At 39.4% G+C, this 18,215-nt stretch overlaps 1 protein-coding gene across 1 annotated transcript in view; it reads right to left on the bottom strand.

Moving 5' to 3' along the window:
* Positions 1-18,215, bottom strand: part of GALNT5 (polypeptide N-acetylgalactosaminyltransferase 5) — a 46,610-nt gene that overhangs the window by 10,407 nt on the left and 17,988 nt on the right. Inside the window, exons 4-8 of the mRNA XM_038585083.1 lie at positions 11,576-11,711; positions 10,843-10,962; positions 8,433-8,550; positions 7,120-7,443; positions 1,814-1,894 (exon numbers count right to left, since the gene is read on the bottom strand). Of these exons, the coding sequence (XP_038441011.1) occupies positions 1,814-1,894; positions 7,120-7,443; positions 8,433-8,550; positions 10,843-10,962; positions 11,576-11,711 (779 nt within the window). The remainder of the gene's footprint in view (positions 1-1,813; positions 1,895-7,119; positions 7,444-8,432; positions 8,551-10,842; positions 10,963-11,575; positions 11,712-18,215) is intronic.

Here is an 18,215-nt window from a genome sequence, read left to right as displayed (position 1 = left end):
GACCAACACCAGCATCACCTGGGGGCTAGTTGGAACTGCTGAACCTCAGCTCCACCATGAACCTATTGAATCAGAAATCTGTATTGTAACAAACTTTCCAGGTGATTTGTGTGCCCATTAAAATTTGAGAAGATGGGTCTTACGTCATAATACAGAGAAGTTATGTGGCTACTAAGAGAAGCTAGACATTACCTTTAAAATAGACATCTCAACTGGTTGAAAAATTAATAGCTTGGGGGACTTTTTAGGTAAGGTGAAGGATAAGGCTTGGTGGTTCAATCATAGGACTTTATTCCTTTCGAGCCTTTTTTGGATGAAAGTTATAAAATGGCTTGGTGTTAAGCTTCATTAATCTGCCAAAATAAGTTAACTTCCTCCAAGTTCCTTTACTTTTTACTATTCAAACGAACTGCAAGCTTAAAAGGAGCAACAGGATAAGAAGGGAGATGGAAAGTAGGGGCTGCATATTCATACCTCCACCTCCCAGCATCCCCTTGAGAGCCTCACTGGTTATCCAGACCACAACTGGGGTCTTCGGATAAAACAGTGGTTAATCAGCACAGAAAATCACTAGAAGAATGAGTCTTGAAGGATGGAATGAAATAATATTTTACTTTCATGTAATTTGCATTACTTGTGGTTTTATTTTATAACTTATGACTATTTCCTCACATATTTATTAATATGTGAGTTGTATCTTTCAAATGATTCTTGACACTTTTCTCTTCCCTCTCTGCCTTTCTTTCCTAATTAAGAAAGAGCTCCCTCAGCCTCAAGTTTACAATCCATAGCTGAATTATAGCAACAGAAGAACAAAAATGTCTTTTCAGCTTTGAATTAGAGGTAGAGAGGGGATGTGCTCAGAAATATAGGCAATATCTCCCAGTCAAAGCAAACAGGTAAGTCTGGGGAGCCTAGAATCTTATAACAAAATAATTTCTCTACCAAAGATTGATCTACAATTTTAGGAAGTTGAGGTCTACTCATGGATTGATGTTTCTGTGAGTTTTATTTAGCATCCAAAACGGTAATATCCACACAGAATGAGAATGGGTGGGGAACATATGCTGAAGAGAGTGGTACCATCACTCTGAGCTCACCTCCAGCACTGCTGAGTCTCCCCTGTTCTCTCTGGCCTTCCTTACACCCCTAACCCTTGTGTTCTGAGTCTGTCAGAGATTTGCTGAAGGGTTTTCCACCATGGATCACGGATTATGTAATTTGCATTACTCCCTCAACATGTAGGAGAGAGGGGAGGAGGGGGCTGAATCAGAATAAAATTGTTCCCTTAGATTATTTAAAAATATGCTCTGCCTGTATTTCCTTTATTTTATCTTTAGATGTAATTTTTTATTTTTCACTTTTTTTTTGTCTTTCTTATTGTAACAGTGAACATTTGTGGAGCACTAAGTGTTAAATATTGTTCTACATGCTTCATCTGTATTACATAATTTGATCCTAAAACCTGATTTTGGGGTAGGTACTGTTATAACTGGTATTTACCTAAAGGTTAAAGGATTGGCAAAGTTAACACACTTTTGAAAGTGATGAAGCCAGAACTGGGTCCCTGGTGGGTTGACTTCAGTACTCACATTTTTTCTCCCTTGGTCACCATCTTTACATTCAGTGGCAGCAGGCCCTCTTATCACCAACCTTATGATCATGCAGAAATTTATAAGTTGATTATTGTTTGTACAGCAAAAATAAATTTCTCAAGTGAGCGGTAAATGTGCCATACTCTGCACTTCTCAGGTACACCTGCATCATCTATCAACTGCGCCCATGATGAGAGAGAAAACCCAGCCCGGCGTACCTCGCTGCTCCCATCGCAGTCTTCCAAAGTGGCTGTGGTGTTTTCAATGGAAATGCATTTGCCCAAGGCCACGTTAATAAGCTAGGAAACAAAATATAAAATATGCATTAAGGGAAAACATACTTTAAAGTAGAACAAGACATTCAGAAAACACAGACTATAAAACTCTAATAAGGTTAAAAGATAGTTAAGTTGATAGCTTAGCATTACTTAGCACTGTACGATTTTATTGGTTGCTATCTCTAACAGAGACATAATGTAATCTTGCTAAAGTACAGCTTCAATCTGTCAATTTAGGCCTATGATTCAGCCACAGAGCCAACAAACAGAAGCTTTTAATTAACCCTTGCCTGGAATGCTGAATAGGGAATGAGCGAAAGGTAGCATGAAAAGTAGTTATTTTCTTGTCTCACGTTTTCCTGATGCATACTTTAAAAGTCAATGCACAGACTTGCAATTTAATCAAACCAACAGTTATGGGCTCTGTTCCCTGGCTGACCCCTTCAAGCGATTTCAGTGCCTAGGCACTGAATCATAGATAAATTGAGTCCTTCAAAGAACAGCAGATTCCGGCTGATTCCCTGTCAGAATCTTCCTAATGACTCAGGCAAGCTACAATTCATTATAGGAAAGTCATGAAAGCTAATACAGAGCCAACCTTAAAGGCACTATCTGGCAGGTCCCCAGGTTTTTAATGGATTTGCAGGGTCAAATATGGAGGCAGCTTTCTATAAGTCACCATTTAATGCAGAAAAATGTTGATTCCCTTGCCCCCTTTGACATCTTGGGCAAGGCTAACGAGATGGTGAGTTAATAGTGCAATTTAGACTTCTTAGATTTCTAGAAGAGCTGCGTAGAGTCAAGTCTACCCTCAGGAAAGCCTTCCAAGCTGGGATGTGGTAAAGTCTTTGTTGGCAGGGACACTATTTGTGCTCCTTCCTGTTCCATGGTGCCTAACACAGAGCTCTAACTCTGGGATGGTATATGATGCAGCTGCGTGGCTCAGAGCTGTAAGCCTTCATAACAGGGTGCTCAGTGGGTTGGTCCTCACTTTTACATGCGTAGCTTAGCTTGCAAGAAAGTAAGGGGCATCTTCAGGGACCAGAAAAATGCAGGAAACGAAACAAAATCAGACAATACAAAGCCCTTTAGCAAGTGGAAAAATTGCAACTACTTGTAGGCAAGGGACCAACATTGATTGTAAGGACAAGAGAAAAAATGTGGGTATGGATAAGCCAGAGAGTTGGAACGGCAGGCAGTCTTCTGTATAAAGATGGACAACTAAAGAATTAGACCCTCAACAGAATGGTGTCCTGGGAAAAACAACTTACCCAGTAGCACAGGGAGACAACAAGGAAGCTAGAGTCTCCCTTGGGAATCTGACCTTTACATGGACCTTCATTTGGGTTTGAGATGCAAGGTTACAGTACCTGCATTGGATAGGAACTGAGACCGACATAAAAATAGCACCAGGTTGTTGGTGCCTGGGTGGCTCAGGTGGTTAAACCTCTGCCTTTGGCTCAGGACATGTCTCAGGGTCCTGGGATCCGGCCCCCTGTGGGGCTCCTTGCTCAGTGGAAAGTCCTTCTCCCTCTCCCTCTGCCCTTCCCCTGCCCCCCAGCTCATGCTCTCTCTTCCTCTCTCTCCTTCAAATAAATAAATAAAATCTTAAAAAAACAAAACAAAACAAAACAAAACCAAAACTAGTACCAGGGTGATTACTTCTGGGGTGGCTGGCATGTAAAACTACTCTAGAAGGACAGAATTTCCATCAGAAATCTTTAGGCAGCCCCGGTGGCCCAGCGGTTTGGTGCCACCTTCAGCCCAGGGCATGATCCTGGGGTCCAGGGATCAAGGCCCACGTCGGGCTCCCTGTATGGAGCCTGCTTCTCCCTCTGCCTGTGTCTCTGCCTCGCTCTCTCTCTCTGCGCCTCTCATGAATAAATAAAATAAAATCTTTAAAAAAAAAAAAAGAAATCTTCAAAGAAAGCTCTGTTCACAATGTAAAGTGACAAATATGGGAAGAGACGACCACCGCTAGTAAATGGAGCAGTCAGGACGCACAGAACAAATCAACTTCAGAGATTTAATAGACATGCATGAAAGCAGGATAATCCTGGAGATTAAAGAAAGGAAATGTGCTCCAATTGTTCTCTGGATTTTAACAGAGATAAATATAAATTTCTGTGTTTGTGGACTACTCAGAAAATATTCTATCTTCCCACGGGCTTGGAAAACTCTGGCCTCAATACAGCTGAACAGGTTGTACTGCTCCAGAACCTCACAGAACCTCCAGGACGTTAATGTTTAGCTCTCCTCTACACGAGGGAATGCAGTGGGAGTGTTTGCCAAATACATTTGGCCCTGGGATCCTATTTCTGGCAGCACAGTGTATGGGAACCCCTGGTTTAACTGTTTGCTTTGTGTTTATTTTGTACAGTCCCTTCTGCCAAGCATAGAAAAGCATGAGATGGAAGGAGAACATTTTTCTTTCCCTTGCTTCCCACTCCCCTGCTTTCTCTAAGATTTGTTTCCCTTCCTTCCAGTCAGAAATTTCTGGGGGCTTCTGGGTGGCTCAGTTGACCTGGCTTAGGCCCAGGTCATGATCTCAGGGTCCTGGGATCCAGCCCCGCATTAGGATCCCTGCTCAGCGGGGCGCCTGCTTCTCCCTCTGCCTGCTGCTCCCCCTGCCTGTGCTCTCTCTCTCAAATAAAATCTTTAAAATAAAATTTCTGGAAAAACTGCTTTTCTTCACACAGAACTGATTTATGAAGTCCTAAACAGTTGTTATTCTTTATCTCATTATGAACGGTTTTAAAAATTGATTTGTAAGGAATTGTATTTATGCCTTTATTGTAAATGATTTCAATCTTTAAAAAAAATCAGGCAGTATATAAGTTTTAAATTATCCATTTTGAATTATTTCACTTTCCAATTTAGGAGGTGGAGTTCCCCCAGTTTATCACAGAACTGCAGAACATTGAGCTATAGGCTGTTTGCTAAGCATAAAATGCAATATAAAGACTAATTATTAGTGCAGTTGTTTCATTCTTTAAATATTTTTGGTTCAATATGATACGATATGTTCTTATAAAAAGAAAAGAAAACAAAAACCTTACACTGGATTTAAATTCCTAAATAGGTTGAAAGAAAGGAAAATGAGGAGCAACTAACAAAATGTTGTAGTTTATTTTCTCGGGACTTTTCAAAATTGTCTGTCTAAAATAATGGTCTAGTTAATCTTAGTCTGAAGTGTCTGAAAACGATCTTTTTTTTTTTTTTTTTAAATGGTAATAATGCTCCCTACTGGTTATTTCAGAAGAGAGCAAACAGCATCTTTGGTTATAATTTATCTAAGGAAGGCAACAAATAGAATTTTAAAAAATAATTTAAAAATCTTTTTTTGCATTTTAATATATTCTAGTTCAGTCATCAGCAGAAGGCTGTTACAGGACAGCGCTACAAAAATTTCATGGGAACTCATACAAATTAGCCTCACAGAGGATACAAAAGGTAGGTTTTTAGTTCCCTCTGGTGGTTAGAGTTCAGTAATGCTCTTGCTGACATTTGTTAGGGCAGGAAAAAAAATTACTATGGTGAGAATTTCTTTTCTTACTCAGGGGTTAGAATTAAAAAAAAAAAGTGAGTTCGTTCTATAGACACATTATCTGAACAGTGCATAAATCCAGGGTGTTCTTCCTAATGAGTTACCTAGAACAAGATACCAGGTTGAAACACCAGAAATAGCTGCTACTTATTTCGACCTATAAAAAACAACAATTTTATACAACATTATGTTATATACAAACAGGTCACTTATACTAATTTTTCAGTTGAATTTTTGTGTTTCATCTCTTTTACACTCTTCCAGAATCTCCCCTATACTATTAGGGAGAAAGGCTCTACTAAGTCCTTGTCATCAGGAAATTTCCTAGGCAGACAGTGATTGGTTCATACAATTCATTTTCTAGGGAGAACTGAACAAACATGGCCTCAAATGGCAGGCTTACTGAGGTCAAGTCTGAGAATCTCTTTCATGAAGAAAAAGGAAACTGAAAGAAAATGAAATAATGCCAGGAATATTTATAAATAAAAAATAAATGAGAAAACAATAAAAGATATTAAAAATATTCATGACTAGGGAAGCACTCTAGGTCAAGGCTTGACTAATCCCTTCTAAACCCATTCTAAGGTAAATATCTTCATGACTTGCCATCCTCTTCAAATGAAGCCTGTCTCCTAGAATGGGTTTGAAATGACTTTTAACCAAGTTCTCTGCTTTCTTGCTTTAGTTCTTAGCTTTCTACTCTGTCCAACCTGTTGAGCTTGGTTTCATCCCTTTTGGTACATTATATTGTGCCTCGAATTTCCTCTGTCATTGTCTGATGCTTTCTTTTATTTTTAACCCATGTTTGAGATCTGTAAAAATCTAATTAAATCATGTTATCTCATTGCTTAATGTTACTCAATAACTTCCTGTTACATCAGTAGAGGGAAGGGAGGGAAGAAAGAAAAAAAGAAAAAGAAAGAAAGAAAGAAAGAAAGAAAGAAAGAAAGAAAGAAAGAAAGAAAGGAAGGAAGGAAGGAAGGAAGGAAGGAAAGAGGGGAGGGAGGAAGGGAGGAAGGGAGGAAGGGAGGAAGGGAGGAAGGAAGGACGGACTATCGATCCTTACTCTGCCCACAAGGACCTATGTGACATGACTCTTCCTCCCTCCTCCTCCTCATCTGGTGTCATTCTTCTCTCCTTCACACCCTAACAATATTCATCTTCTTGAGTGCCTGGACGGTCCTCTATCTCAGAGTTTTTGCACAAAGGGAGTCCTCTGCCTAAGACTCTCTCCTTTAGAGCTTGGGTGACACTTGTCTTTCAGATCTAGGCTTCAGTATCGTCTCAGAGTTGAATACTCTAGCTTAGAAGGATTCATCACCTGTGACCGCTTCCCAAGTGAGAGCTATCCTATTTTTTTACTTAAATGTTACATAGTTGTATATTGTTTTCTCCACTCAACTTTAAGCTCCATAAATAGGAATCAAGTCTGCTTTATACAGCACCCTATAATCCAGTTCTGAAATGCTGTCTGGTTTATTGATACCAGTAGGTATTTGATGAAGTCATCAATGAACATGGCTGCCTAAAAGGCTCCCTCAAGTCCACCTGTATCTAACTCTTAACCATGCTCGGTGCCATCTGCACTCATACTTGGTATTTACATATAATGTAATCTTTCATTCTTTTCCACATATTTTCAAGAGTTTTACAAATTTATTTTTATGGAGTCAGGATTTAGAGTGCTGCTTGAACTTACCACACCATTAGCCCTCACAATGGGGGCCTTCAAATCAGGAAAAACATTCTCCAAGTACCATTTGAAACTTTTGCACTTTAGTTTCTTTCGAAGTTCCCGTTGTTCAGTGAGGTTTCCGACATCCAACCCTTGGTCTATGAGGTGGTCCCCATGGCCATAGAATAGCTCCTTGTACTCATCAAGCCAGACCTCAGCAACCCGCACCAGGTTCCGCTCTACTGTCTTCATCCGGTCTTTGGGGAAGGAGTATGGATTGTCATTTCTGAATATGTGGCCCACTCGGGAGCAGGGAATGATCTCAATTTCACCACCACACATCCACACCTGGAACAGTTTGATAAAAAACAGTAATTATCAAATGATGTACACAAATCACGGGCAGTTAACACTGACAAGGAACCACCTGGTGACCACTGCCTCCTCCCCCCAGTTTGAAGTAGTACTCTCAACTTCTCAAATCTTTATCAATAGTTTCAAATTGAACTCAACAGGTTTATTTAGTTTTTTACATGGCTGTGGACCATGTTAGGATTTGTAAAATATATTTTTTTCTTCCTTGCTCTGCAGTGTACATGTTTTTATTTTATAAAGAAATTCTCACTGACTCCCAAAGTATAAAATATGAACTCCTGTTTCAGTTGGATCAGGGAAAGGAGTATATATTTCCATTTTTTCAACTTTCCCTTCTCACATCTTGGGATGATCCGTATGATTTATGGAATACAAACTGAAAATGAGCTCAAAGTAATACTCCTGTTACTATATACTACCCCACTCCTCAAGAAAGCAGTTGTCTTTTGGATTCTCTTCACTCTGACTGCTGCCAGGGTTTTCTTAGCTGTTGATCAATAACTATAAATACCCAGAACTGTCTGAGATGACCAAAGTTGCTGCACCATTGCCTGTTGATGGCCTGCTCTAAAGGTACTATTCTTACTTCTGTTACTTGTGCTGTCTACGGTGACCCATTACTGAATGATTTCATTACTTCTGATATACTAGAAAAACGTTCCTGGAGATATTTTGTATGAAGTATGAATCCCACAGCACTTATACAGGATAGTGGACAATTATTTCCCCTATAGCCACATGTAGAAACAGTGTCATAAAATTTTAGGGAATTCTAATAAATTTTATGAGAGCTATTGATTCTTCCAAATTTAATCTGGGATATTAAAACATTAATCCAGAGGCCCTAAAATTTCTGTGAAATTTGCTCCCGGAGGCAGTCCCATATCTGATTATATTAGTAAAATGAAACCAAATGATAAACTCTTAACTGTAGAGAGAATTTGAGGACCACTTGGTAATACCTTGAATGAGAGCTCCATATTTTCTCCACCCCAGACATCAAGTCCAGGGTCATATGTTCCAAGTTCAAAAAAGTAATTTTTATCAATAGAAAATAATCCACCTGCCATGACGGGGCACCTACAAAAAGAAATGTTTATTTTTTTAAACTTTCATGTCATGGGAATTCAACTTTCAGAGTGGGTCCCCTGTGCAGTTGTGATGGAGTTAAGAGACATTTCAAAATAGCTATCATGTGTGGGGAGGTCTTGGAAAGGGGTCATAAATAGCACTGAAGTCATCAGTCCCCTGGTTCATGGTGGCAGAGCTTGATTAGGGTCAGTAAAGGAGGGGCCTGGAAGTAGGATTCTTATTTGCCCTTTACTCTCTGACACAAACTCTCCAGATATATTATTTTTAAACTCGTATTTAATAGTGCTACGGGAGTACCAGGCACTGTGTAAATATTATAAACAGCTCAGACTTTACAAAAATCCTGTGGGTATGTACCATTAAGAAACTGAAACACAGAAATGGTTAGAAACTTTCCCAAAGTCACAGATTAGTATGATATCCATCAGGGGTTCAGTTGAGGTGGTCCAATTTCACTCGAGGATCTCTCACTCCCCTAGACGCCTCAACTATAGACAGACTTTAGGACAGCTTATTATGTGGTAAACATTTTGTAAAGCATGATATGTAATCAGATTTAATTATTAGATAACAGAAGTAGCTCCTTCTATTAGTCTTAATGGGAAAATGAGGAAACAGATCCAAAGAGGTTAAGTAACTTTCTAAAGCTCACATCATTAGGAAGTAATGGAGTTGAGATTTATTTATATATTTATATTTATTAAAAGACTATTTATTTATTCATGAGAGACACAGAAAGAGAGGCAGAGACACAGGCAGAGAGAGAAGCAAGCTCCCTACAGGGAGTCCTCAGAATCTCAGGATTCTGAAATCAGGACTTGAACCTAAGGCAGACATTCAACCACTAAGCCACCAGCCAACCATAGAGTTGAGATCTAAATCCAAAGAGTCTGACCCCAGAGCCTCCATGACTGTTATAGAGTATGGGGGATAGGAACTACACTTGCATCAGCAGCTAGCCAAGACAATCAGCAGCTATACTTGAGTCACTTTCCATGGTGGTTACCATTGAGCCAGGCGAAAGAGGTTTGTGTGGAGAGCCTGTCTTGTGTTTAGGGTATAAAGCAATCTCAAGGGTAGCTAACTCCTGCCCCACACCTACTTCCCTTCTCCCACCATTTAAACACATATGCCGTCTGAATGCCAAATGTCTTTTCTAGTCCATCCAGATGCAGTCTGGAATGTCATGCGGAATATAATCTAAACTCAATCATTGCACTGACCCTCCAAATGGGAGTCTGAAAAGAAGACAAAGAGGTTCTCCAGGTGTGGGATCAGAGCAAGCGTGTTAAATTCAGGCAGATACCGGTTTGAATTCCAATTTGTTATTTTACAAGCTGTATATCCCTGGGTAGATTAACTCTTTTAGGCTCAATTTCCTCATCTCTACTATCGGAATATTATACCACCTCTCTCCTAGGGTTACAGAGAGGGTTAAATGCATAGTGCTAAATAAATGATAGCATTCCTACCTGACTTGCTAGGAATATCAATTCTGGAGCCACCACACCTAGCAAGCGATAAGGCGTGCTTTATTGAGGGTTAAGTTCTGAGAAAATGCTACAGTGCATAGTCTGGGCTGGGGCTTTCTCTTAGCACTTGTCTGCTCAAGTTCTCTCTCCCACTGGGAAGGCTTTGGGACGCCTGTTGCTCTGCCTGAGGCTGGCTGTGTGCTTGTCCTGCAGGTCTAGACTGGGAGAAGTGTTCAGAAGCCCCCACCTTGGCTTTAGGTCTAAGCTGTGTTCTTCAATTCAGCTTCTCCAGCAATATATCCCCACTTTTAATTCGTATCCGCCTTCTGTGTCTATTTCTCAGTTCATTCATAGAATTTGGCACCCCTCCCATGGAAGGGGTAGGATTAGAATTGAAAAGAAAATCCTAACAGTAGCTATTATTACAATATTTTTATTACTATTATTTACTCTTCTAATTTTTACTCATGTTGGCTTTAACGTTATGTGTGTTTATATAACATTTATGCAGCATATTCAATTAGTTTCTATTTCTTAGGTTGTAAATCCCAGAGAGCAGGAATAGTATTAGTGAATTTCTCTGGGTTTGGGGCTGAATAAAGTGCAATTAACCATTTAAAAATGAGTTTTGGTAGTGGAAAAGTAATATCTTAGGAAAACTTTGCTTGCTTTTGATCATCTATTGGTTAAAGCTATAATTCTTGATGGTCTACAGAATGACAGGAAATATCTGATTTGTGGAATTGCTTCCTACAGCTTTATCAAAAGATCCACGATTGCTCTCTAATCTTGAATTTCATACACTTACCTTATTATATCTGTTTCTTTAATTCTGTTTTTTGCAACAACGTCTGGAGGAATTGTTCTCCAACCAAAGTTCATGGGCCACACAAAGATGCCTCTTTGAAAGTTGTCCACTGTCATGTAACTAATCCAGGACAAAAACAAAAGTGCTACCTGAGATGATCATTCACAGATACTTAATCAACCCGATATCATGTCTTGTTCAAATAAATGACATAAAGTGTTTATACAAATGTTTGTAGATTATCACAAACTTTTTTTTATCACAAACTTTTTAATGACATTTCAAGCAACTTTATGAGTACAACTTGCATTAGTGACTAATTGGCTGGATTGCTAGTTTTTAACTTATACTTTTCTTTTAATAATGTTCTGACAGTTTTTGAGGGAAAAAAAAAACAATTTAGGACCATATGTATATTTCCCATAAAAAGATGAGCTAATCTTAAGGAAGATAAATATTTTCTGGGTTTAGGCACAGCTGAATAGAAAGAGGAAAGAACTGGATAATGAGTGTTACGATTTATTGGTATTAAGAGTTAAGAATTTTGATGATCAAATAAACTATTTGATTGACCTCTGATCCCAAGATATCTATTATATGTTTTCATTTATTTAAATGGATAAACTGTGGATTTCTTAGATTTGCAAAAATCTGCATATAGGAATATGACCAGTATTTTCTAATGCTGTTAAAGACTCACTTATAAGTATCTTGTGGAATATGACAGTATTACCTCATATCCTTATCATTGATGACTTCAATTACTGGACAGGCTACTTTCTTTCTACTTAAATAAACTCTTTCCAGAAGAGGTTCCAACCAACCAACGTTACATTCCACGTGAGAATCTAAGAATGTCAACACATCACCTAGAGAGCCAGAAAAAAAAAAATTATTTGAAAATGCTATATATATACTGAGTGTGTGTGCTTCATGGTCAAAGGTCTTGGGAATTGTTCCAGAAGGATGATTATAAGGGCAGTAGTCTTCTCATTGAATTCCTGGTCCCTATAATTTCATTTTATAATGAAATAAAATCAATTTTGTTTCTAGAAGTCCTGTGGGGCAAGCATCATCTTTGTTTGTGGAAAGATTGATAAGCGATATAGGATGAATGGATAGCCAAGACATTAAAGGGAATCTGTAGTAGTAAAGGTGGCTGCCCTGTCTCCTCAAGGAGAGTGCATCTCATTGACCTGGGGTGGGGCTGTGTGGGCCAGGCAGTTTGATATTCCAAGACAGTCTTGGGAATGATGAAGATGAGAAATCATTCTGTATAACGGGGGGTGGGAGGGGACAAATAAAAGAGGAAGAATCAGCAAGCCTAAAAGGTAGTGTAAAAAAGATTCCTGGGATGGATGAGGGAGAATAGGGAATAGTTTAATGAATAAAGATCTTTAGTTTTGCAAGATGAGAAGCATTCTGGAGATTGGTTGAACAACTGTGTGAACATACTTCAGAGTACTGGACTGTGTACTGAAGAAATAATTAAGATGGTAAATTTTATGTTGTGTATTTTACCACAATAAAAATAAAAGATCTGCAAGAGAAAAAGAAACTTGGAGGCCAAAAAATATTTATTAAAAATTATTTTTTCTGTTAGTTTCTGGAAGTAACACTTTCTTCCCAATAAAAATCTCAGTAGGTTCTACATTGTTCCAAATGATTTTATACAAATGGAGTGTGTGTGTGTGTGTGTGTGTGTGTGTGTGCTTGTAAGATTAATAATAACCCAAGGAATCTGGGTTATGGCCAAAATCCTATTGGGCCCAACCATAGGCAAATTGCAAAGGCTTTCCCTGACAGGTCGTCATGGCGGAAGGCTGCCCTTTCACACCAGACATGGTCGGCAGCCAGTGTACCACAGCCTCTGAAGGGAGTTGCAGGCAAGAGCTCAGCCCCCCTCCCCCCGCCGCCAGTGGACATGCTCTCAGCATAGCTTCATTCCTAGCTCAGGTTCCTCCATTCGGAGGCCTCCTCCAGGCCAAGACCTCGGTCTCACCTTATGGGAAGTGGGTAGGTCTCCAAGACATTTTCCTCACCGTAGCTCTCACCTGTAAACCAGGAGGAGCCTTTTGTTCTGGGCTCCTTAGGCAGTGAGATGATCCTCACATCTGCCCAATCCACTAGCCCATTTCTCAACAAGGAAAAATGGAACAATCAGGGAGTCAGCACTTTCTTCTATTTCAATTCTTACTTATTTTTCTTACTCATATTATTAGAGGAAATGATTAAAGACTTGAACGTTACTTTCATTTTGGCTTATTGTCTGAATCGACCACTCTGACAATGGGTTTCTCCCCTCAGCTCTTGACAAACCTGTAACATCAATTACCTTCTATTGAGTGCTTACTCTGTGCCAGACACTGTTCTAAGCATTCTGTGTGGTTGTCTTGTTCAACCCACACAACAAACCTGAAGTATAAGTCTGAGTTTTATTCCCATATAAGAGAAACAAAGAACTTAAGCAACTTTTTCAAGTTGGTCTGGCTAAGTGGCAGCCTGATAGTAGAAAACGCAGTTTATTCCATTGCCTTAAAAAAAAAAAAAAAAAGAAAAAAAGAAAAGAAAAAAAAAAGGAAAGAAGAAATGGTTAGAAAGAGGCAAGGCTTTGAGAATGGGAAGGCTTAGAGTAAAAGCAGAAGACAGCAGGAGTCAAAGGACAAGGTAAAGTTATGTACCTGGGTGACAGATCATTATCCACTAGAAACTGAACTTCCTCTTAATTAATGGTTCAGTATATTATTGATTCAACAATCGACAATGGAACTTTTGCATGAGAGTGAAGAAACTGACCTTAGCCAACGTCTTGGTGAGGAATGTTCTTGTGAAGTCTCTAGGCAGAACCAGGCTGTGCTAGACTGAAGCCCCATCACTCACTTATTCCCAACTCTTGGAAAACAGTGGTTACAATTCCTGATCATGCTAGTGAAGTCCTATTTTCAGAGATTATGGCTTGTTTGATAATGAAAGGTCATTACCTCCAAAAGGTGTCCTTTTGCCCAGCCTGCTCCCTGTGTGGTAAGATTCACAGGGATTATGTGGGTGTGTAGGATACATAAGCATGGCCTGCTAAGGTCCCACTTGGCTAGTGAATAGCATGTGCAGAAGACAACCTCCTTTTTCTCACTACTTCCACTGCTGGTCCATTCAACCAAAGAGCAATCTCTACTGGACCACCTCTCCATATCCCTAGAGTAAGCTTATAGGGTCAAAGGGGCCTCAGTTGACTTTCTCAATCCCTGGTGGCATCAGGATGGATGCCCTGATCCTATATTCACTTCCTACCTGGACCAGATCCCCATACAGATTTTCATTCACTTGTTGCCAGGACCCAAAGGAAGCAGCTTATGCCCAAAACATAGACCGGAATTTTATACTGTTTTATTTTGGGTGAGAAGAGAATCCTCCCATGCATGAATGTCATTGCTCTACTTTCAGATACTTTAATTTAAAATAAGATCTCAGGAACTAGACCAGGATGCTGTTTATGTAGCTGACTCCTGTTAGGACTTCTACTTGTAATGGGTATAGTCTGTGGACATTTCAAAAACTGTTCCTAACCCCAAGAGTCATGGTGAAATGAACATAGGATCGAAGCCACACAGCTTTGCTTTCCTGAGCCACACTGGATAAATGACTTAACCTCTCTAGGATTTACCTTACAAGGATATTTCTAAGATCTACCTAATACCTAAATTCCTTATAAATGGCTGGTGTTGTTACTGTTTTTCAATGAGTGTTTAAGCTAGATCTCAGAATAATCCTATCTCGATGGCTACCTGACAGGCTTTCCTAAGAGTAGGTCCCAGCAATGCTGGATAGTTTGTAGATGGGTTTGATTGTAATTTATTTATTTATTGACTTTTTGACCAGCCCAAAGATGCTCCATGTGCCAAAAAGCTTTGGCTCCTTGTTGAGTACAGACCCTGATTTATATTTAGCCAACCAGCTTGGGATATTGGTGCCAGCACCAATTAGTGTTGGTGTGTTGTGTTTAGGGTTCCTTAAGGGATGTGGACCTGGCTGGCCATTGAATTTTACATAGTAATTTATAAGTGATGTTCAGGAAACCACCTGTTTTAACTGCAACAGAAACAAGTTATAGACATTTACAGAAGGACTATCGTTTTTCAGGAAACTTCAGAGTTGTCCAGGAGTTAGATGTCATTTTAGTCCACGTACTTAAAGTTAGCCAACTGATTCTTTGGAATACTCACAGCAATGCCACATATTTTGCTAAATGTCCTTTCTATAAAGGAAATAAGAATCTGATCTCTACTCTGACTCTCTAGAGTGTACCATTGAACCTGCCCGACTGCAGACTCCTCTTGGGAGGGAAATAACTTGCTCTTTTGTTCAATACTAGCATGACATCCGGGTGGTCGGTTTGTTCACTTTGTACCTCAATTACTGCATCTCCTTTTACTTCTGTTGGCTTCATATAGAACACTTTCCCTAGAGATCCATTGACTGTGGCCTTCCCTTGGAATTTTTAAATCCCACTTGACCTATCTCTTCATTCTCAGGAAACAACTGATTGGCCTCGATCTTTTTGCCTGAATCATATCCAGATGAAGAACCTATTATACCCTGGAAACTGAATATGTAGTGAACTTTGTTAGTAGTCAAGGAGTCACTGTTTTGCCCTTATTATTTTGTATTACATACTTTCAGAGAGTCTAATAATATCCTGGAACCAAAATGAAGCCACTTCACCAATTTCTGCAGGTCCTTGGATCTTTGATCTCATCCTTGCCTGTGGCTTCCCGTCCCTTTTCCCTGAATCCTAAAGGGTAAATCTTTAGGAAACCATAGGTGTCAAGGCCTGTCAGATTCTGAATTCAGATTCTTGTCTTTCGTCTCTTTGTTTGGCAGAGGCAATCTAAAGAAAATGTCTGCTCTGCTATCTTTGCTGATCTCTGAAAACAGAGACTTCTCAGGCCCAGAATGTCTCCTGCCTTGCTCTACTTGTGATGCAGGAGACCTGGAGAACTAACAGGCTGGCCAGCCGCCCCCTTAGGACCGTAGCTGAATGGTCCTTGAATGATTTCCTCAGCAAAAGCTGGTACAGGCTTCTGAATCCCTTTGAGCTTCCCACAAGAGTCAGGTGCACTTCAGGGCCTCTGGATGTACCCTTAGATAAGGCTGTTACTAACCCCAACAGAACACACTTTTCAGCTTCTTTCCAAATTCAGGCAACTGGCTTTCCACTAATGCTGCTCAAAGTGTGGGTCCTAGACCCAGCCATCAGATATAGGAACAGAAATTGAAAATGAGGGACGCCTAGGTGACTCAGTGGTTGAGCATCTGCTTTTGGCTCAGGTTGTGATCCCAGGGTCCTGGGATTGAGTCCTGCATCAGGCTCCCTGCATGGAGCCTGCTTCTCCCTCTGCCCATGTCTCTGACTCTCTCTCTGTGACTTTCATGAGTAAATAAATAAAATCTTTAAAAAAGAGAACTTGAAAATGAATGCTTTAAAACTCTAGCAGTTTGCTGGAGTAATTTATTAATTTGTTCTCTATTTTATATATGTGTATGCATATGACATATATGTAATTTTTTTTTTTTAAGATTTTATTGATGTGGGACATGATCCCAGGACCCTGGGATCACACCCTGAGCCAAAGGCAGATGATCAACCACTGAGCCACTCAGGTGTCCTATATATCATTATTTATGTTATCTGTATCTTATCTATGTTATATATATGTGTGTGTATATATATATAAACACATACATATATATACATACACACATATACATGTATATTACACATAATAAAATTATGCACATTGTATGTATATACCTACAATATAGATGTATGCATATATAATTGTGTATATATCTATATTTTTTCCCATTTCTTTCTTAGGTAGTTTATCTTTATTATAATTTACAAAAAGGGTAGGTCCACAAAATTTGGAAAATGGGAAAAAGAAAGTTCTTCTATGATAGTTTGAGAAGCAACTCAAGCAATTAAGATGCACCTAACTGGCCTTTCCAGACTAAAGTTGTGACCCTTAGCAAGTCATTACAACAATGTAGTGGGATTGGCCAGGATCTAAAAAAACAAATAAAAATAAAGCATTAGAATCTACTGCATATATTATTTCATTAGATGTCCACTGTAGTTATGTGTGTATCATATGTATACACTGGGTTATGGTGTAAAATTTATTTCTTAAATGGGTCATGGTCAAAATAGTTTGAGAGTTACCAAACTAAAACTGAGCTAATGTGCTCAAGGTGTTAATGACTGACTGAGAGCCAAATTTACATTTTTACATTTGGATTTTCTAAATTCAAAGAGTTTATTTTATGGCTCTGTAACCGCAAGTACTTGAGCAGGCCAATTAGGCAACTTTTTGAGCAAGTTCATTGCACTTAGTCTCAAGAGGCCTCCCGTGTTGTCTAACAGTTTAGACTATTCTGGAGATCATCACCAGCATGCTTTGTGCTCCATGCAAGCAGAGAGAAGTTTTTTTATAAGCAGTACATTTTTGGTTCTGCACTTGTCAGCTTTCTCTGCATGGATGTCTCATTTTCATCTTAAATTTACATGGACAAAATCGGAACTCAACTGTAATCCCAAATCTGTTCTTCTGGTTATGGCCCCACCGCCCACCAAGTTGCTCAGATGCCAATTCTAGGGGTTTTTTTGTTTTGGTTTTTGAGGTGGTTTTTTTTTTTTTTTTGGACTCCTCTCATAATTACTCTCTTCATATCCTATCTGATGACAAGTACTGTGCTCTCCATGTCCACAATATATTCTTACTCTGACCCCTTCCTCCATCTGCCCTAGTACTTCCCTGGTACTTGGACAACTCTAATAGCCTCCTTTTTTTTTTTTTTAAAGAGATTTATTTATTTATTTGAGAGAGAGAGAGAGTGTATGAGTAGGGGGAGTACAGAGGAAGAGAGAATCTTCAAACAGACTCCCTGCTGAGTACAGAGCCAGCCTCGGGGCTCAATCCCATGAACCTGAGATCATGACCTAAACCAAAACCAGGAGTTGGATGCTATTAACTGAGCCCCGCAGGTGGCCCTTTGATAAACTCCTAATTGGCCTGCCCATTTCCTCTCATCTCTCTAATACCCATTCTCTACAAGGCAGCCAGAATGAGCTTTGAATTAAGTTAGACAATTTTATTCTCCTCTTTCACGTACTTCATTGGTTTCATATTATACCAAAAATAATGCCTGCACTCCTTGAATGACTCATAAGACTTTACAAAAGCCTTCCTTTGCCTTGGCCCCCAGAAGAATCTCATACCACTGTCTCCATGGTCAGACCCATCAGCCAACTTCTTTCCTTAACTTTAATATACAGAACATATTTCTGCATCAGGACCTTGCACTTATTGTTCCAC

The sequence above is a fragment of the Canis lupus genome, chromosome 36 (genome assembly GCF_011100685.1).
Source record: "Canis lupus familiaris isolate Mischka breed German Shepherd chromosome 36, alternate assembly UU_Cfam_GSD_1.0, whole genome shotgun sequence".
NCBI classification, from domain to species: Eukaryota; Metazoa; Chordata; class Mammalia; order Carnivora; family Canidae; genus Canis; species Canis lupus.
The sequence above is the reverse complement of the archived record's forward strand: the minus strand, read 5'-3'. Positions and strand labels throughout refer to the sequence as shown.